This window comes from Ovis aries, chromosome 2, assembly GCF_016772045.2.
Source record: "Ovis aries strain OAR_USU_Benz2616 breed Rambouillet chromosome 2, ARS-UI_Ramb_v3.0, whole genome shotgun sequence".
Classification (NCBI taxonomy): domain Eukaryota; kingdom Metazoa; phylum Chordata; class Mammalia; order Artiodactyla; family Bovidae; genus Ovis; species Ovis aries.
The window spans coordinates 95,774,442-95,793,469 of NC_056055.1; the positions used below are offsets into that span (position 1 = coordinate 95,774,442).

The following is a 19,028-nucleotide window of genomic DNA, read 5'->3' on the forward strand; positions in this document are numbered from 1 at the left end:
CCCCCATCCCTGGGATTCTCTAGGCAAGAATACTGGAGTGGGTTGCCATTTCCTTCTCCAATGCATGAAAGTGAAAAGTCAAAGTGAAGTCGCTGAGTCATGTCCGACTGTTCGCGACTCCATGGACTGCAGCCTACCAGGCTCCTCCGTCCATGGGATTTTCCAGGCAAGAGTACTGGAGTGGGGTGCCGTTGCCTTCTCCAGAATAAACTAAACTTATTTAATTGAGACTATTTTGGCATTATAAGGAAAATGCTCAATTTTCTGGTAAAAAAGGTATAGTAGTATTTTCAGAAGTAAAATTAATGGCCAGTTACAGATGTTAATAATTGTAGCTGTATCAGTGAGATCCTAGTGTAAAACCATAGGAATTTTTCTCATCTCCATCTTATCAGCTGTTGCTTCTCAGCCTGCATTTATAAATATTTAGTGTACTTGTATTAAGATCATAGTAGTTAAACTTTAAAAGTTTGAAAGTATGTAGAAATGTTCTTACTGAGTAATTTAATTTTCCTTGGGTTAAAAAATTAAAGTGATGTTTAAAAATTTGCTTTGAACTTCTAAAAAGTACTTCTCAGACCTACAAATTAGAGCTTATATAGTGTTTAGCTATATCAACAGTAGCCTTTCATCATATGTTTCAATCGACAGGTTTTATTGAGACTTTCGAGGAAACTAAGAACCAGGAACTGGAAAGGAAGGCACAGATAGAAGCCAGCATTGTTTCGCTTTTGGAGCACAGTAGTCGAGTAAGTGCCATGTGTTAGTCTTACTGTCCTCATTATTTTTACTGTGGTTACCTTATAAATACAACTCAAAAACCTCAAATGTTCACTATTGTGTAAGAGCGCAGGATACCTAATGAATATCTTGATTCCTCAAAAAATGTTTATTGAGCAGCTACTATTGTGTGGTACCATACTAGGAAAAATATATGATCTCTTTTCAATATTCTAAGTGTTTTAAAAATCCAGTTAGTTCCTCTAATAGCATAGTTGAATCTTTCTACAGTGAAATAAAGCAAATATAAAAGAAACAATTCTGAATTTTAATTTAACCTCTCCTTACTGAGAAATCTGACTTTGAATATCATGTTTTCTTTTATAAAATATATATATGTAATGAATGATGTATTTCAAAACATCCAATCCTTTAGCAGCATTTTTAAAGAGTTTTATTGGAAAGTTAAATCAATGGAATTTTTTTCCACTTTTATGTCTCTGCAAATACAGAATATAAATCGTATGAAACAGATATCCTCTATCACCAATCAAGAGCTGAAAATGATGCAGGATGATCTCAATTTTAAATCTACTGAAATGCAGAAATCACAGAGTACGGCTAGGAATCTGACTTCAGGTGAGAAAACACTGTAGATTTTAATGTCCTTTTTTTCTGTAATGAATTGGAACTTTAAAAATCTGTTATTCTCTTTGATTTTTTTTAAAGACTGAGGATATAATTTATGATTGCCTATTGCTGCAGTCATTCATAGGCTCAGAATTTTGTGTGACTTTCAGATCTACTTCATAGTAATTCATTCACATATTCTCATTCATTTAACATTTATTGAATATTTGCTCTGTGCCTTTGCTATAATTTGGGTATACAGAAATTTTTAGAACTTGAAATGGCTCAGCTAGAATTTCTTCACCTCTACTAGCTTTGTTTGACTTCACACTCCAGGATATCTGGCTCTAGGTGAGTGATAAGACCATCATGCTTATCTAGGTGAGCAAATTTGGGAAACTCAGCAGTGGCCTCAGTACTGGAAAAGGTCACTTTTCATTCCAATCCCAAAGAAGGGCAATGCCCAAAAATGTTCAAACTACTGCACAATTGCATTAATTCCCATGCCAGCAAGGTAATGCTTAAAATCCTTCAAACTAGGTTTCAATAGTATGTGAACTGAGAACTTCCAGATGTTCAAGCTGGATTTAGAAAAGGCAGAGGAACCAGAGATCAAATTGCCAACATCTGTTGGCTCAAATGCAGGAGACCCCAGTTCGACTCCTGACTCAGGAAGATCCCTGAAGAAGGGATAGGCTACCCATTCCATATGCATGGACTTTTCTAGTCGCTCAGATGGTAAAGCATCCACCTGCAATGTAGGAGACCTGAGTTCAATCCCTGGGTTGGGAAGATCCCCTAGAGGAGGGCATGGCAATCCATTCCAGTATTCTTGCCTGGAGAAGCCCCATGGACAGAGGAGCCTGGTGAGCTATGGTCCATGGAGTAACAAAGAGTCAGCCACAACTGAATAACTAAGCACAGGACACACAGAAAAACCAGGAGAATTCCAGAAAAGCATCTACTTCAGCTTTATTGACTATGCTAAACCCTTGGACTGTGTGGATCACAGCAAACTATGAAATATTCTTAAAGAAATGGGAATACCAGACTACCTTACCTGCCTCCTGAGAAACCTGTATGTAGGTCAAGAAGCAATAGTTAGAACTGGACATGGAGCAGCAGACTGGTTCTAAACTGGGAAAGAAGTACGTCAAGGCTGTATATTGTCACACTGCTTATTTAACAATTATGCAGAGTATATCATGTGAAATGCCAGGCTGGATGAAGTGCACGCTGGAATCAAGATTCTGGGAGAAATACCAATAATCTCAGATATGCAGATGACACCACTCTAATGACAGAAAATGAAGGGGAACTAAAGAACCTCTTGTTGAAGGTAAAAGAAGAGAGGGAAAAAAGCTGGCTTAACATTCAACATTCAAAAAATGAAGATCATGGCATCTGGTCCCATCACTTCATGTCAAATAAATGGGGAAACATGATAGACTTTATTTTCTTGGGTTCTAAAATCACTGTGGATGGCAACTGCAATCATGAGATTAAAAGACACTTGCTTATTGGAAGAAAAGCTGTTGACTAACCCAGACAGAGTGTTAAAAAGCAGAGACTACTTTGGCAACGAAGGTCCATCTAGTCAAAGCTATGGCTTTTGCAGTAGTCATGTATGGATGTGAGAGCTGGACAGTAAAAAAGGAAGAGTGCCAAAGAATCAGTGCCTTTGAACTGTAGCGCTGGAGAAAACTCTTATGAGTCCCTTGGGCAACAAGGAGATCAAATCAGTTAATCCTGAAGGAAATCAACCCTCAGTATTCACTAGAAGGACTGATGTTGAAGCTGAAGCTCCAATTCTTTGGCCACCTGATGCGAAGGGCCAACTTATTGGCAAATATCCTGATGCTGGGGTCAAAAGCAGGAGGAGAAGGGGATGACAGAGGATGAGATGGTTGGATAGTATCACCAACTCAATGGACATGAGTTTGAGCAAATTCTGGGAAGTAGTGAAGGACAGGAAGGTCTGGAATGCTGCAGTCCATGGGGTTGCAAAGAGTCAGACCCAACTGAGCAACTGAACAGCAACAACAGATTTTTTTTTTTAAATCCAGTCTATTTCTTCAAGAAACTTTTCAGTCTAGTAGAATGACAAATAATTGAAATATAATGAAACAGTACTATGATATAAGCATAAAGAGCAATGGAGGTACACAGGGCTCATATCCCCCTGGTCTTGGGTAATTAGGAGAGGTCCTGCAGGTGGCCATATTTTAATTACAATTAGTCATTATGACTAACATGAGATTAGGGCAGCACTGTCTGAAAGAAATGTAATGCTAGCCACATATATAAATTTCCTAGTAGCCACATTAGAAAAGTAAAAAAGGTGATTGTTAATAATATATTTTGTTTACCCCAGTGTAAAAAGCACATAAAATTTACCATCCAGTAAGTGTACAGTATAGTAAATTATCTGTACATTGTTACGTGACAGATATCTAGAACATATTCATCTTGCAAAAGTGGTATTTATACCCATTGAACAGCAGCTCCCCACTTTCTCCTCCTCCTAAGCCCCAGCTAACCATAGTCTACTTTCTGTTTGATGATGTTAAACACCTCTTACAAGTGGTATCGTGCATATTTGACTTTGTGTTACTGGTTTAGTTCATTTATCATAATGTTTCTCAAAGTTCATCTGTGTTGTGACATGTGACAGGATTTCCTTTTTTTGAAGGCTGGAAAATATTCTGTACTGTGGTAACTACCACATTTTCATTATTCATTCATTTGTTGACATTTAGGTTGTTTCTACCCCAAGGCTATTGTGAATCATACTTCAATGAACATGAGTGTACAAATATCTCTTCACAATCGTCTTTCAGCTGTTTTGGATGTATACAACTATGAATATTTTTACACCTTTATTTTCTGTTTTTCATAAGCTGAAGTATTTTATGTTTAATTATTTCATCTAAGAAACTTCCATTTTGTGTTTTAAACCATAGTTTAAAATTTTTCATTATCTAAGGTCAGTATTAATTCAACAAGGTTTTGCCTCCTTTAAGCTATCTTTATATAAGAAATATACATTTTTAAAGAGTAAATATCAGAACTAGCAAATGAATTCAATAATCATAACTTAGTATTCCTTTCATATTTTTATATTTTGTGTTTACATTTCTTTTAAAAGCCTAGTTAATTAAAAAAAATGAGAACTAGTTTCAGTGGAGATACAAATCCAGTTTATTACTCTGATAAGGGTTTTACTGAAAATTTCCCTTTTAAAGCTTGAATTATCTCACCCCTACAATTAATTTCATTTTCTGTGCTCAGTTACTTTTTTAAAAAAACTTTTTATTTTGTATTGGGGTATAGCCAGTTAACAATGTTGTGATAGTTTCAGGTGAACAGAGAAGGAACTCAGCCATACAGATACGTGTATCCATTCTCCCCCAGACTCCCCTCCCATCCAGGCTACCACATAACACTGAGCAGAGTTCCATGTGCTATACAGTAGGTCCTTGTTGGTTATCCATTCTAAATATTAATACAGCAGTATTGTACTCAGATGTTTTCAAGTGTTAATTTAAGCCATGCATATACATTGTCTTTTTAATTGTTCCTTAACATCATCCCCAGTAAGAAACTTCTATCTGGAGATCACCATAAGAGGTTTAGAATATTATGATTCAGCTTTCAGAGATAATGAATTTTACATCCCCTTTTTGTGAACTGCCTTCCTTTGGCCCTTGAAGTTCTAATTGGAACTCACCTAATTTTCTTGGTGTACTCTATGTTTCTTAATGGGGCAAATTGCTCCCAAGGGGGAAAATTACTTCTTGGGAGGAAGGTAAAATTTTAGACACTAATTATAATGGTTTGTCGCCCTCCAAAGGGTCATTGTACATAAACAGATACACATCTGTTATATAAAAACTTCATGGGAGGTGACTAGGGAAACAGTAGTCTACAAACGGTTCCTTTGGGGGACAACAATGCAAAAAAAAAGATTAAGAAGCACTGATAAACTGCATGAGTGAAGAGGCAAGGAACCTGTCAGCAATAGTTTTTATTTATATTTTTGGAAAGGAAACACCAGAGAATAAACAAATCCTCTGATGGCAGAATATTTCAGGAACATTTCCCCAGGTCAAAGTGGCTCCTTCTGAGATTTTGCTACTATGTACACACTGCTTGGTAAACTTTTCAACTTCATAGCATATCAGAAGGAACTAGTCTGCATCCTCTTCCTGTCTCTTCTCTTGGAGAAGGTTTTAGCTTTTCATGGGGACCTGCTGTTAAAGGAAGATAAACTTTATACCAACCAACCATTTTCTCCTTTTCTTTAGGAAAAGCAGTATATGTAGTTTTTAAGTGTATCTCCCTAATATATCTTTAAATTAAACTTGTAGTTAGATTTATATAGCTTTTTACTGAACAGTGAAAATATACAAACTGAGTACATTTCCTATTCGGAACATTGAAATACCATAAGCCTCAGTGACTTTGATTCAGTGCTTTGATTCTCATCTTAACTATTTCCAACCCTAGTAGAAATATTAATCCAACAAAACGAAAGCCCTCTCAACAACACTTAAGTCCATGTGTATCTTATAAAATAAAAAATGTCAATATTGTTGAGCCTTTAGATTCTTTAAAGGGACAGAGGAAATGTTCACATTTAATTATACCAACTTAGGACAAATTTGGTTGGTAATAACCTTCTTTGTTAAATCAGTGTCTTCTGAAGCTTTTTTTTTTTTTTTTTTTTTTACTGTTTGGTATTTAATATCCTGTGTGATTTTGGCATAATAATAAGCTATGAGTCATTCAATTCTTGAACATATTTTTATTATGTCACCTTCCAGGTATATTTTAATCTTTCTGATTTTTTAGGTAGTAGAGAAAGGTTTAATAGCAGCTTTATATTTAATTTTTCTATTAGGCAATCTGTATAGATAATAAAAATTAATTCCAAGTAAATTTTGATAAATCTTAAATGAAAAAACCAAGTTACTTACCCATTGCCTGCCCTGTATAAGAGAGACATCCTGGTAAGAAGTGCCAGAAATCTGTATATAAATGCCAACCAGATACTTATCTGACTACTGAAATGTATGTGCATAGAGTAGACTTTATGGGACCTAAGGAAAAAGCAGAATTTGAAAGAACTGAATGCAGAGATTTCAGATGCTATGTACTCCAAAGGAGAAAAGTTTAGAGTTTTATTAATTTCAGCAAAGTTAATTGTTCATTTATAATATAAATCAACACTCTTCAAAAGAATAGAATATGGAGTCTCTAACATCATTTAAAATGTCCATTATACCATAAAAAATTTAATAATGTAAAAAAAGAAGAAAATGTAAGTCAAGAGAAAAAGCAGTCACTATATACTGAACCTGAGATAATCCAGATGTTGAAATGAAAAGGACTTTAAAAGTTATAAGCATATTTAAGGGCTTGAGGAAAATGAAATCATACTAAATGAACAGGTGGAGAATCCCACAAAGAAATGAAAATAACAAAAAAAAAACCAACTGAAAATTCTAGAGTTGAAAATACAACTAAAATGAAAAAAATCACTGATCTAACGGAAGATAGAAGACAATTGGAAAAAAACAATCAGTGAACTTAAAAGATAAATAAATAGAAATTAACCTGAAGAAGGAGAAAAAAAGAGTAGAGCCTACATGATCTGTGGGACAATTTCAAGCAGTCTAATTTACATGTAATTGGAGTCCCAAAAAGAAAAGAGAGACAGAGAATGGGAGAGAAAAGATAGTTGGAAAATGGCTGAAATTTTTCTGAATTTGATGAAAAAAATTGTACAGACCTAGGTCAAGAAGCAACAGTTAGAACTGGACATGGAACAACAGACTGGTTCCAAATAGGAAAAGGAGTATGTCAAGGCTGTATATTGTCACCCTGCTTATTTATCTTATATGCAGAGTACATCATGCGAAATGCCTGGCTGGATGAAGCACAAGCTGGAATCAAGATTGCCGGGAGAAATATCAATAACCTCAGATATGCAGAAGACACCACCTTTATGGCAGAAAGTGAAGAAGAACTAAAGAGCCTCTTGATGAAAGTGAAAGAGGAGAGTGAAAAGTTAGCTTAAAACTCAACATTCAGAAAACGAAGATCATAGCATCTGGTCCCATCACTTCAGGGCAAATAGATGGGGAAACAGTGGAAACAGTGTTAGACTTTATTTTGGGGGGCTCCAAAATCACTGCAGATGGTGACTGCAGCCATGAAATTAAAAGATGCTTACTCCTTGGAAGGAAAGTTATGACCAACCTAGACAACATATTCAAAAGCAGAGACATTACTTTGTCAACAAAGGTCCATCTAGTCAAAGTATGGTTTTTCCAGTAGTCATGTATGGATGTGAGAATTGGACTGTGAAGAAAGCTGAGCACCAAAGAATTGATGCTTTTGAGCTGTGGTATTGGAGAAGACTCTTGAGAATCCCTTGGACTGCAAGGAGATCCAGCCAGTCCATCCTAAAGAACAGTCCTGGGTGTTCCTTGGAAGGACTGATGTTGAAGCTGAAAATCCAATACTTTGGCCACCTGATGCAAAGAGCTGACTCATTTGAAAAGACCCTGATGCAGGGAAAGATTGACGGCAGGAGGAGAAGGGGATGACAGAGGATGAGATGGCTGGATGGCATCACTGACTCAATGGACATGAGTTTGGGTAAACTCTGGGAGTTGGTGATGGACAGGGAGGCCTGGCGTGCTGCAGTTCATGGGGTTGCAAAGAGTTGGACACGACTGACCAACTGAACTGAACTGAAGAAGCCCGTCAAACCCCCAAAAAGTTTAATATAAAAACTGCTCACCTAAGCACATCATCGTGACTGCTGAAATGTAACAATAAAGAGTAAACAATAAAAGGAGCCAGAGAAAAATAATATGTATATACAGGGAATGATACATCCCAGTCATTCTGAATTTTGTATTTTACTCTGAAATATGTTACTTTTAGTATAAAAATCTTCTGTCCCTAAATATAATTATTTTTAGCAGGATGTTGTGTTTGGCTTTTGATATTCTGAAATACCAATCCCAAGGAAGGGCAGTGCCAAAGAATGTTCAAACTACTGCACAATTGCATTCATTTCACATGCTAGCAAAGTAATGCTCAAAATCCTACAAGCTAGGCTTCAACAGTGCATGAACCGAGAATTACCAGATATACAAGCTGGATTTAGAAAAGGCAGGGGAGCCAGAGATCAAATTGCTAATATCTGTAGAATCATAGAAAAGGCAAGAGAATTCTAGAAAAACATCTACTTCTGCTACATTCTGTATGCTAAAGCCTTTGACTGTGTGGATGACAACAAACTGGAAAATTCTTCAAGAGATGGGAATACCAGACCACCTTGCCTACTTCGTGAGAAACTGTATGCAGGTCAAGAGGCAATATTTAGAACCAGCCATGGAACAACTGACTGATTCCAAATTGGAAAAGGAGTATGTCAAGACTGTATATTGTCATCCTGCTTATTTAACTTCTGTGCAGCGTACATCATGTGAAATGCCAAGCTGCATGAAGGACAGACTGGAATCAAGACTGCCGGGAGAAATATCAGTAACATCGAATATACAGATGACACCACCCTTATGGCAGAAAGTGAAGAGGAACTAAAGAGCTTCTTGATGAAGGTGAAAGAGGAGAGGGGAAAAGCTGGCTTAAAACTCAACATTCAAAAAACAGAGATCATGGCATTCAGTCTCATCACTTCATGTCAGATAGATGTGGAAACAGTGACAGAGTATTTTCCTGGGCTCCAAAATCACTGCAGATGGTGACTCCAGCCATGAAGTTAAACTTGCTCCTTGGAAGAAAAGCTATGACAAACCTATACTATAGTGTATTAAAAAGCAGAGACATTACTGACAAAGGTCCATCTAGTCAAAGCTACGGTTTTTCCAGTAGTCATGTATGGAAGTAAGAGTTGGATCATAAAGAAGGCTGAGTGCCAAAGAACTGATGCTTTTGAGCTGTGGTGTTGGAGAAGACTCTTGAGAGTCACTTGAACAGCAAGGAGATGAAACCAGTCAGTCCTAAAGGAAATCAGTCCTGAATATTCATTGGAAGGACTGATACTGAAGCTGAAGCTCCAGTTCTTTGGCCACTTGATGTGAAGAGCCAACTCAATGGAAAAGACCCTGATGCTGGAAAAGATTGAAGGCAGGAGAAGGGGACAACAGAGGACGAGATGGTTGGATAGCATCACCGACTCAATGGACATGAGTCGACTCAATGGACTCTGGGAGTTGGTGATGGACAGGGAAGTCTGGCATACTACAGTCCATGGGGCTGCAAAGAGTTGGACATGACTGAGCGACTGAACAACAACAGCTCTGAAATACCACTATATTTTTGGGTGGGAGGTATTCATATCCCTACTTTAAAATAGAGGAAAGATGAACGTAAAATATTCTATGAAACTGTATTACTGTATGCCTCTACAAATTAGTAACTACAGTATGTATCAGATTATTCCCATGCCAGTCTCTGGCAATACAGGAGACAGGAAACTGGCAAATTCAAACCAGGTTTGAATTCAGATTTCTTCATCTTGATATACAGGACATATATTTCAATTCCATTTTAGTATTTGGTTTTGAGTTACCTGGAATAAAATTTCCAGAACAATGGATGATGCCTGGGGAAAGAAGCCTGAAATAGTGTTGCAGGAAGGAGGACTCCTTCCAGGGCCCGAAACTGGGCTCTTGTCTAACACTCAGAAATGAATTATCTGAGGAGACACATGTGCTGACAAAGCAAGAGATTTTATTGGGAAAGGGCACCCGGGTGGAGAGCAGTTGGGTAAGGGAACCCAGGAGAACTGCTCTGCCACGTGGCTCACAGTGTCGGGTTTTATGGTGATGGGATTAGTTTCTGGGTGGTCTTTGGCCAATCATTCTAATTCAGAGTCTTTCCTGGTGGCGCACTCATCGCTCAGCCAAGATGGATGCTAGCGAGAGGGATTCTGGGAAGTGGACGGACATGAGGTGTCTCCTTTAGACCTTTCCTGAACTCTTCCAGTTGGTGGTGGCTTATTAGTTCCATATTCCTTATCAGGATCTCCTGTCATAAAACAACTCATGCAAATAGTTACTATGGTGCCTGGCCAGGGTGGGCGGTTTCAATCAGTATGCTTCCCCTAACAACTCCCTCCTGAGAGACTTCATACTCAAGATACTTCTTGGGAATTGGGACAGAGGTCTCTTTCTTCTATAACTTCTTCCTGCTGTGCATGGGCGTAGCCCTGCCTAGCAGAGCAGAAGTCTCTCTCTACCTGATCTAAGTTGGGGTGTTCCACATCTGAAACCAGCTTCCACCCTTGTAGTAACAGCGATTTAGTTTGAAACTGCTGGAGTCTGCTGGAAATAAACTTTGTAAGGAGTTGGAGTATACAGGGGCCAAATAGGAGGCCTAATAAGATAGTTACCACTGAACCCATGAATGGTAGGAGCCAAGAAGGGAAAGAAAGAGAACGCCATACACTTGTTGAACGCAATTCCCAGATCTTTGTGGCCTGTTCCAAAAGCCCGTTGATATCTTCTTGGACCTGCCCAGACTGGTTGTAATAAAAACAGCATTCTTTAGATAGAGACAAGTGCCCCCCGTCCTGCAGTCAGTAAATCTAGGGCCCGACGATTTTGTAGGACCATTGTGGCTAGGGAGTCTAACTGGGATTGTAGGCGTTGGAGGGTCCTCGCGGTTTTTTCTGTGGTTACAGCAGTGTTGGTAGAAAGCTGCTGAAATTTATGTAAAGAAGTTCCCCCCATGGCAGCTCCTGTCAAACCAGCAGTCAGTCCTAATGCCAGGAAAAGAGGGGTAAGTATTACCGCACGACATATCCTCTGATTGGTATATACTGGTAAAGGCAAGGAGGTATTACTCCAGGCCAGATCTATGTGGGGTGTAACATACCCTAAGGAGCAAGTTCCTGACCAAAAAGGTGGTAGGGATAAATAAGCTTTATCCCCACATATGAAATAGACACCATGACTGGGTTTAAGCTGGGCAGCAAAATGGGTTTGCCAAAGAGGAACAGGATTTCCATCTGCCTTACAACTGGAACATGTTATAATGGAACAGGGGCAGTCTCTTAGTAGCTGGGAGGAGACTGTCACTCCACTTGCTGCAAAACCGGCAGCAGTGAGGGCATTTAGGAAGGGATTCAAGTGTTGTGAGGCATCCTGGGTTCTGTCCTCAAGGTAGAGAGCATTTCCTTTAGGCTCCCACCATAGGGTTAGGTTTTCAGGGGTGGGTACCCCTACAAGGGAGTAACCGGGGTCAGGGTTGCCTGCCCAATTTAGAAACCAGGATGACCAGGTGTGGTTCTTTGGTCGTCCAGAATAGAACATGGATTTTCGAGACTGGTTAATAGCATTCGAGGAGAGCCTCATGTTTGGGGATAGGTATAGTGTGTCAGTTCTGCCAGAACCTCTAGTTCCCAGACTTTGGGCTAAATCATAATACCCTAGTGAAATTTCTAGGTCCCGGTTTTTCCCATCAGTTTCAACAGTGAAAGTCACCGCACATTGTGAGTTGCCTAGATTTCCCACTGACACCCCTGTCAGGGAGTCGCTTTTTAGACAGATAGGGAAGGTCACTTGGGGAATGTTAGTCAAGAGAGAAAATAAGGGCTCAGGTGGGATTGCAGATGTTATTGAGGGGGTAAATATAGACAGTTGTTGCTGATACCAATGCATGAATTTTTTTCCCCTTTTTCCCAAAAGGCCATACCATGACCAGATGGGGTGCGCTGGGTAACAGCATGTAGCTCAGCTGGAAGAGTGGGCCACTGATACCCTGGGACAGGTTGGACATATCCCCAACTTCTGCCATTAATGCAGATCCAGCAGGGGCTGGTTAGGTTGAGTCGAGAAGCAGTGTGGTTTGCAAGTGTATATGCCTCTTTTAGGGAGAGATTAATAGCCATACAGGGAGATATGATTAGAAAGAGGAAGAACATCATATGATGCATTTTTACTTATCTGAAGGAGAGTTGATGTGGTTCCGCCTGAACAAGAGTCTGAGATCTTCAACAGGTTCACAGGAATAGTTGTCCTCTGGTTTTGGAGTCTCAGTCCCCGTCCCCCACTCCTGTAGGCCATAGGGTTTTATTCTAGAATTGTGGACCCAGGCAGATAGACCCTTCACTTTTACAGCAGTTGAGGTTACTAGGACAACCTGATATGGTCCTGTCCATTTCTTGGACAACTGGCTTGGACTCCCTTTTTCTTGCCAGGTCTTTACTAATACGTGGTCCCCCGGCTCTACCTGGGGATTTTTCAAGTTTTCCTGTGGTCTAGGGAGGATCTGTTCTCCATATCATTGGAGTTCTTGTTGAGAACTTCCCAAATCAATTATATGTTTTAAGAGAGTATTGGTGTCCTCATCAAAAAACAAATCAGAAGTTAGGAATAGACATCCATACATCGTTTCATAAGGGCTTAATAATAGTGGCCGTTTGGGGGCTGTCCATACCCTCATGAGGGCTGTAGGTAGCATATGGATCCACTTATTATGTTTCTTGACATAGCTTGGCCAGAGCCCTTTTAAGAGTCTAGTTGGCTTTCTCTACCTTTCCCGAAGCCTGAGACCTCCAAGATGAGTGGAGGCGGTATTTTATGCCTAAGCATGCAGCCAGATTCTGGGATATCGTGACTGTAAATGAGGGCCCATTGTCACTCTGAAGTGATCGAGGCAACCCAAACCTAGGTACTGTCTCCTTCAGCAGAGCTTTACAGACTTCTGTGGCTCGCTGTTAGTAGGGAGCACTTCAATCCATCCTGTGAACGTGTCAATAAAGACTAGCAAATAAGAAAACCCTTGGGTCTTTGGCATAGCTGTAAAATCCATCTGCCAGTCCTCTCCTGGGTATGATCCCTGATGTTGGACAAGTTTAAGACCTGTCTAACAACCTTAGCCAACTGGGGATGGTAGAGAATAGGCTTGAGCAAGATTTCCAGATTCTCTTCCAAAATGGGTACTTTTTTGTAAGGAGTTAATAATTTTCCAAACCTGAGAGTCACGGAGTATTACTTGGGCCTGAACAGTCTGAAACCACCCATGTGACCGAATCCCCCAGCCCCGCTCAGCATATCAGGAATGTTCCTCTGGGGTATAATCTGGAGTCAGGGTTTCCTTGGGGAAAAGGGGGCAGATAGCAGTGACAGGGGTAGCTTCCCTAGCAGCTCGTTTTGCCTCCTGATCAGCTTTTCTATTTCCCTGGGCCTCCTCTTCTTGCCCCTTCTGGTGACCTTTACAGTGGATGACAGCTAATTTTGCAGGAAGTTTGCCTCCAGGAGCCTGAGAATGAGCTCTTTGTGTTTAATAGGAGAGCTTCGAGCACTGAGCATCCTTCTTTCCTTCCAAATTGCTGCATGGGCGTGCACATTAATCCTCTTTCCTTCCCCTAATTCCAAAGCTCTTGTCAGGGCAAAAAGTCCAGCTTTCTGGGCTGAGGTGTCTGAAGGAAGAGACCCACTTTCCTTAGTTTCTTCTGGGCTCACTACAGCATTTCCTGCTTTTCTCTCTCCCTTTTCTACAAAACAACTGCCGTCTGTGTACCATTTTTCCTCTGGGTCAGATAAAGGTGTCTCTGATAGGTCCGGGCGAGAAGAGTATAACTTGTCTATGATTTGCATGCATTGGTGATCCAAAGGGTAAGTAGGGGGATCTGGCAGTAAGGTGGCTGGGTTTAAAGTCTGACAGACCCTCAACTTTATTTCTGGAGTGTCAAGGAGGAGAGCTTGGTATTGGGTGATCCTTCCTCCTGTCATCTACCTATTCCCTTTAGTTTCCAAGACTGCTTGCACCTGGTGAGGCGTATACACTGTGGTGGGCTGACCCAGGGTCAGCTTAGATGCCTCCTTAACCATAAGAGCGGTGGCCGCTACTGCCCGGAGGCAAGTGGGCCATCTTCTGGCCATCTCATCTAGTTGTTTTGAGAGATAAGCCACGGGTTGTAATACAGGCCCCATCATTTGTCCTAACATCCCAAGAGCAGTTCCTATCCTTTCAGAAACATAAAGCTTGAAAGGCTTTTCCAGGTTTGGGAGGCCTAAAGCTGGGGCTGTAGTGATAGACTCTTTTAGGGCATTAAAGGCCACCTTGCAGGTCTCATCCCAGTCGAGTGGCTCTTCCTCTTTCCCTCTTAACTTTTCATATAGGGGTCAGGCCAGATTGCCATAATTAGAAATCCAGATCCTGCAAAACCCAGTCATTCCTAAAAATCCCCTAAGCTGTTTTTTTGTTTGGGGGTATGGGGTATTTAAGATAAGGGATTTCTTCTGGGGGTCAAGCATTCTTTTTCCTTCCATAGTTATAAGTCCAAGGTATTTTACTTGGGTTAAGCTAATCTGAGCTTTCTTGGGGGAGACTTGATAGCCCTTTTCATACAGGAAATTTAGAGTTTTAATAGTGTCCCTTTGAGAGCTGGTAAAATCTGGACTAGCTATGAGTAAGTCATCCACATATTGTATTAGATTGCTGTTTATTAAAGTTAATTCCCTTAGTTCTCTCCCCAAGGAAGTCCCGAAAATATGAGGGCTGTCCCTAAACCCTTGTGGTAGTCAAGTCCAGCAGATTTGTATGGCCTCCCTTGTTTCCAAGTCCCGCCACTCAAAAGCAAAGAGTTTTTGGGATTCAGGATGGAGAGGAATGCAAAACAAGGCATCTTTAAGATCAAAGACTGAGACGTACTTAGCATTTCCTGGGACTTGGGATAGGAGGGTATACGGATTTGGGACTATGGGGTGGATGGGAACCACAGCTTCATTAACAGCTCTTAGATCCTGGACAAATCGATAAGATCCATCTGGTTTTTTAACAGGCAAGATTGGAGTATTGCAGGGAGACTCACAGGTGATTAGAATTCCAGTATCTCGGTATTTGTTAACTAATGGTGTAAGACCTTCTAAGAGCTTCTGGTTTTAAGGGATATTGTCTTTTCCAGGGGTAGGGAGCATTTGGCTTCAGAAGAATCTTGACTGGTGGAACATTTATGGCTAGACCAGGGCTGGAGATATCCCACACCTGGGGATTGACCTCATCTAAGAAAGGGACAGACTTCTCCTTTTCTACATCTGACTGTAAATATTCAGACACTAGGCAAAGGAAATTATCAACTTCTAGCTTTCCCCAAGTCACTCTGGTCTGGAGGTGGCAAAAATGGTCTCTCGCCAGTAGGGGAGCAGGGCAACCAGGGATGTATAAGAAGGGGTGGGTTCCTTGCCATTTGCCCACCTTACAATGGAGGGACTTAGTAAAATTTCGGCTTTGGGGTTTTCCATCTACCCCATCACTGTTTTAGTCTGGGAGTTTAAAGGTCCTAATCAGAAAGGAAGAACAGAGAAGGCAGCCCCTGTGTTTAATAGAAAGTTCACATCCTTACCTTCTATTTTTAGAGTCACCCAAGGGTCAAGAGGAGTAATCTGGACCTCACCATTCGTGGGGGTTTCTCGAGCCGCTGGGCACTGTCAGTCCCGGTCGCCCAGGACTAATACAGAGGGAGCAGGTTTAAGGGTCTCCATACGCCTTCCCTTAGGGCAATATGGGCACTCCCTTTTCCAGTGCCCATCCTCTGTGCAGTAGGCACACTGGGTGTGTCTCAGCCGTGGTGGATTATTAAGATCCTTTTTCCTTCCTTGCTCTCCCCTGGACTCTTGTGTAGTGGCAGGATGAATCAAAGCCAGGATTTTAGCCTGTTGTTGGGCCAAGGCCTGGGTCTGCCTATTCTCCTATCTTTTCGGGCTTCCTTTTGCTCCCTCCTCCTGGTCCCTGTTCAAAAACACCCTATTTGCCTCCTCCACCAAATCAGAAATTGGGGTCTCTGGTCCTTTTCCTAGTTTTTGTTATTTTTTCCTTATGTCTGGGGCTGCCTGGGTTATGAAGGAATGGGCCAACAGGACTCCTCCTTCCATACTTTTTAGATCTGTCTTGTTTTAAGTTTTTAAAGGCTTCTGTGAGTCTGCCCCAAAAGCTGGATTTTCATTTTCTTCCTGTGTAACCTCTTTTATCTTACTATAATTAACTTTTCGGACACCCTGGGTCATTCCCTGTAGTAGGCAAGTAATGAGGTGTCTTAAGGATTCCTTTCCTGCCCTTAGGGTCCCAGTCTGGGTCTGTAGAGGGGATTGCCTCTTCAGCAGGGGCCAGACTGACATCTACCCGCTGTCTCTCATCAGCCACTTTTCTAGCCTGATCTAGGATTTGAGCTTTTTCCTCATCATTACAACACTGGGTGAGGATGACCATTATATCCCTCCAGGTGAGGGGGAAGTTAAGGCTAAGACACTCAAATTCATCCTTAAATTTTTGGGGGTTCTCGGAATATGAGCCCAGTTGTTCCTTGCATTGGGTAATGTCTTGCATAGAGAACAGAACATGAACGTGCATAGTTCCCCCCTCCCCGTCTGGTACCTCTCTTAGAGGATGACCTTTCCTTTTCTGGAGGACAAAGCTTACTTGCTGATCGTAACCCCATGGGGGAGGGGACATATGGAGGAGGAGCCGAATCAATGGTGAGTGACTTCCCTTCAGATCCCACGACTTCCAGGCCCAGCCTCATGACTTCCAGGTCTGAGCTCATAACTCCTGGGCCTAGCCTCCTGACTTCCAGGTCCGAGCTCGTGACTCCTGGGCCTAGTCTCCTGACTTCCGGTCCAAGCTCGTGGCTCCCAGGCCTAGCCTCCTGGCTTCTGGGTCCGAGCTCGTGACTCCCAGGTGTGTCTTACCCTTCTTTCCCCCGTGACTTCTCTGCTGAAGAGGAGGTGGTCAAGAGAAGGTCAAGGGGCTCTTCTGTTTCAGACCTTGCTGAAAGGATTTTGGAAGAGCATTTATCAAAGTCCTCAAGCTTATATTTTCCCTTTTTCCTGGAGTCCTGGTAGAGGGCCATAAAGGCCTGGACATAGGGAACCTCCTTGTATTTACCCTCGCATTTGCAGTATAGACTGAGCTGTGAAATGGTGGTATCCAAGTGATCCCGACTGGGGCCATTTTTTCCCCTCCTTCCAGGCAGTAAGTAGGCCAGTATTGAGTGCAGTATTTGATAAGTTTTTTCTTTTTTAGCCCTTCTAGTTGGTATCCCTCCTAGTGGGCCAAAAGACAACCCAGCGGGGTGTCTAAAGGAAAGCTAGGCTTATTACCCATTTTAGTGACAGTATAGTTTATATCTCATTCCCAGGGGACGAGTATTGGGGTGGATGCCCCTATATCTGACTTTAGAGAGATTGTAAGCTCTCTCCTGGTCCCAAATTGCCTGATTGTATATGCGCCAAAGGAAATGTTCAGTAGTAAGCACAGTCAGTGGTGCTGTAGGACTGGTCCTGAAAGGTGAATTGACCCCTAAGGATGTGTCTCAGTTCAGTTCAGTCGCTCAGTCCTGTCTGACTCTTTGCAACCCCATGAATCGCAGCACGCCAGGCCTCCCTGTCCATCACCATCTCCCGGAGTTCAATCAGACTCATGTCCATCAAGTCCGTGATGCCATCCAGCCATCCCATCCTCGGTCGGTCCCCTTCTTCTTCTGCCCCCAATCCCTCCCAGCATCAGAGTCTTTTCCAATGAGTCAACTCTTTGCATGAGGTGGCCAAAGTACTGGAGTTTCAGCTTCAGCATCATTCCCTCCAAAGAAATCCCAGGGTTGATCTCCTTCAGAATGGACTGGGTGGATCTCCTTGCAGTCTAGGGTGTTTTCACCCAAGACCAAGTGTGACTATACTGAACCCCGTCAGTCACTTCCACGTGGAAGCACTCAGCCAAATGCTCAATTAAATGGCTGAATTTATAGAAACAGGGCACCCAATGGAGGGCTTCTAATGCCCGATTGTCTCCCCAAGAACAGAAAGCACAATTGATGGGGAGCAGAGAGCGTAGCCTCTCAGAAAATCTCTTGCAAAGACCCAGAACTTCAGGTCCAAGTATCAACAGACAGAGTGAATGGAAATAACTTGGGTCTTCATAGAGAGAAAAAGAGGCCAGGTTGAGAGAGAAGGAGTGGGAAAAGACAAAAGGTATAACAGTGCGGGGAGAGAAAGAGGAAAAAGAAAAAAAAAGGGGGTGGCCTTACAGACGTCTCCTGCCACCTACAGATACCCAGGTGTTAACGGAACTTTTCCCTGGGTCTCCAGAGAAGGGAGGGCTGGAACTCGGCCCTACCAGAAATCAGAACCAGAGTTCGAGTTCTCTGCCAAGAGGTGATCAGTCTCCAATCCTCAGCTCAGGTTGAGGCCCTTCGACCAGACTCCTGCGTCCAGGACTGGGGGACTAGAAAAATAGGATGGGATAGCTTGAAAGGAGGGGGTGAGATAAAAGGGGGTCAACAAAATCTCTTGTTCCTTACCTGGTCGGGGCACCCTGGCCAGTTGTCTGCATCAGGAGGAGACCAGGGACAAACAAGTCCCAGATGAGGCTGCTGGGTCAGATCCGTCGGCAGGCAAGCTGGTCCTGGAGTACCCCGAGCGGTCTGGCTGTCAGCCCCAGTAAAAATGGAGGTGTCCTTTCATGGTCGCCAGTTGTTGTAGGAAGGGGGGACCCCTACTGGACAAATTGGTCAGGTATTACTGTTCCTCTTTGCATAGCTCACTGTAGCTCATAGAGGCGTTTTGGGTCATAAAGTGATATTTGTTATCTTAAAAATGAATATTTCATAAAGATGATGATAATATCACTCAGCACCA

The 19,028-nt window shown here is 41.9% G+C and overlaps 1 protein-coding gene across 5 annotated transcripts in view; it reads left to right on the top strand.

Annotated features, from left to right (window-relative positions):
* IFT74 (intraflagellar transport 74) overlaps positions 1-19,028 on the top strand; it is a 102,413-nt gene that overhangs the window by 71,431 nt on the left and 11,954 nt on the right. For all 5 annotated transcript variants that reach the window (XM_012127648.5, XM_012127655.5, XM_042243501.2 and 2 more), the window contains exons 15-16: positions 652-749; positions 1,233-1,359. In XM_012127648.5, the coding sequence (XP_011983038.1) occupies positions 652-749; positions 1,233-1,359 (225 nt within the window). The remainder of the gene's footprint in view (positions 1-651; positions 750-1,232; positions 1,360-19,028) is intronic.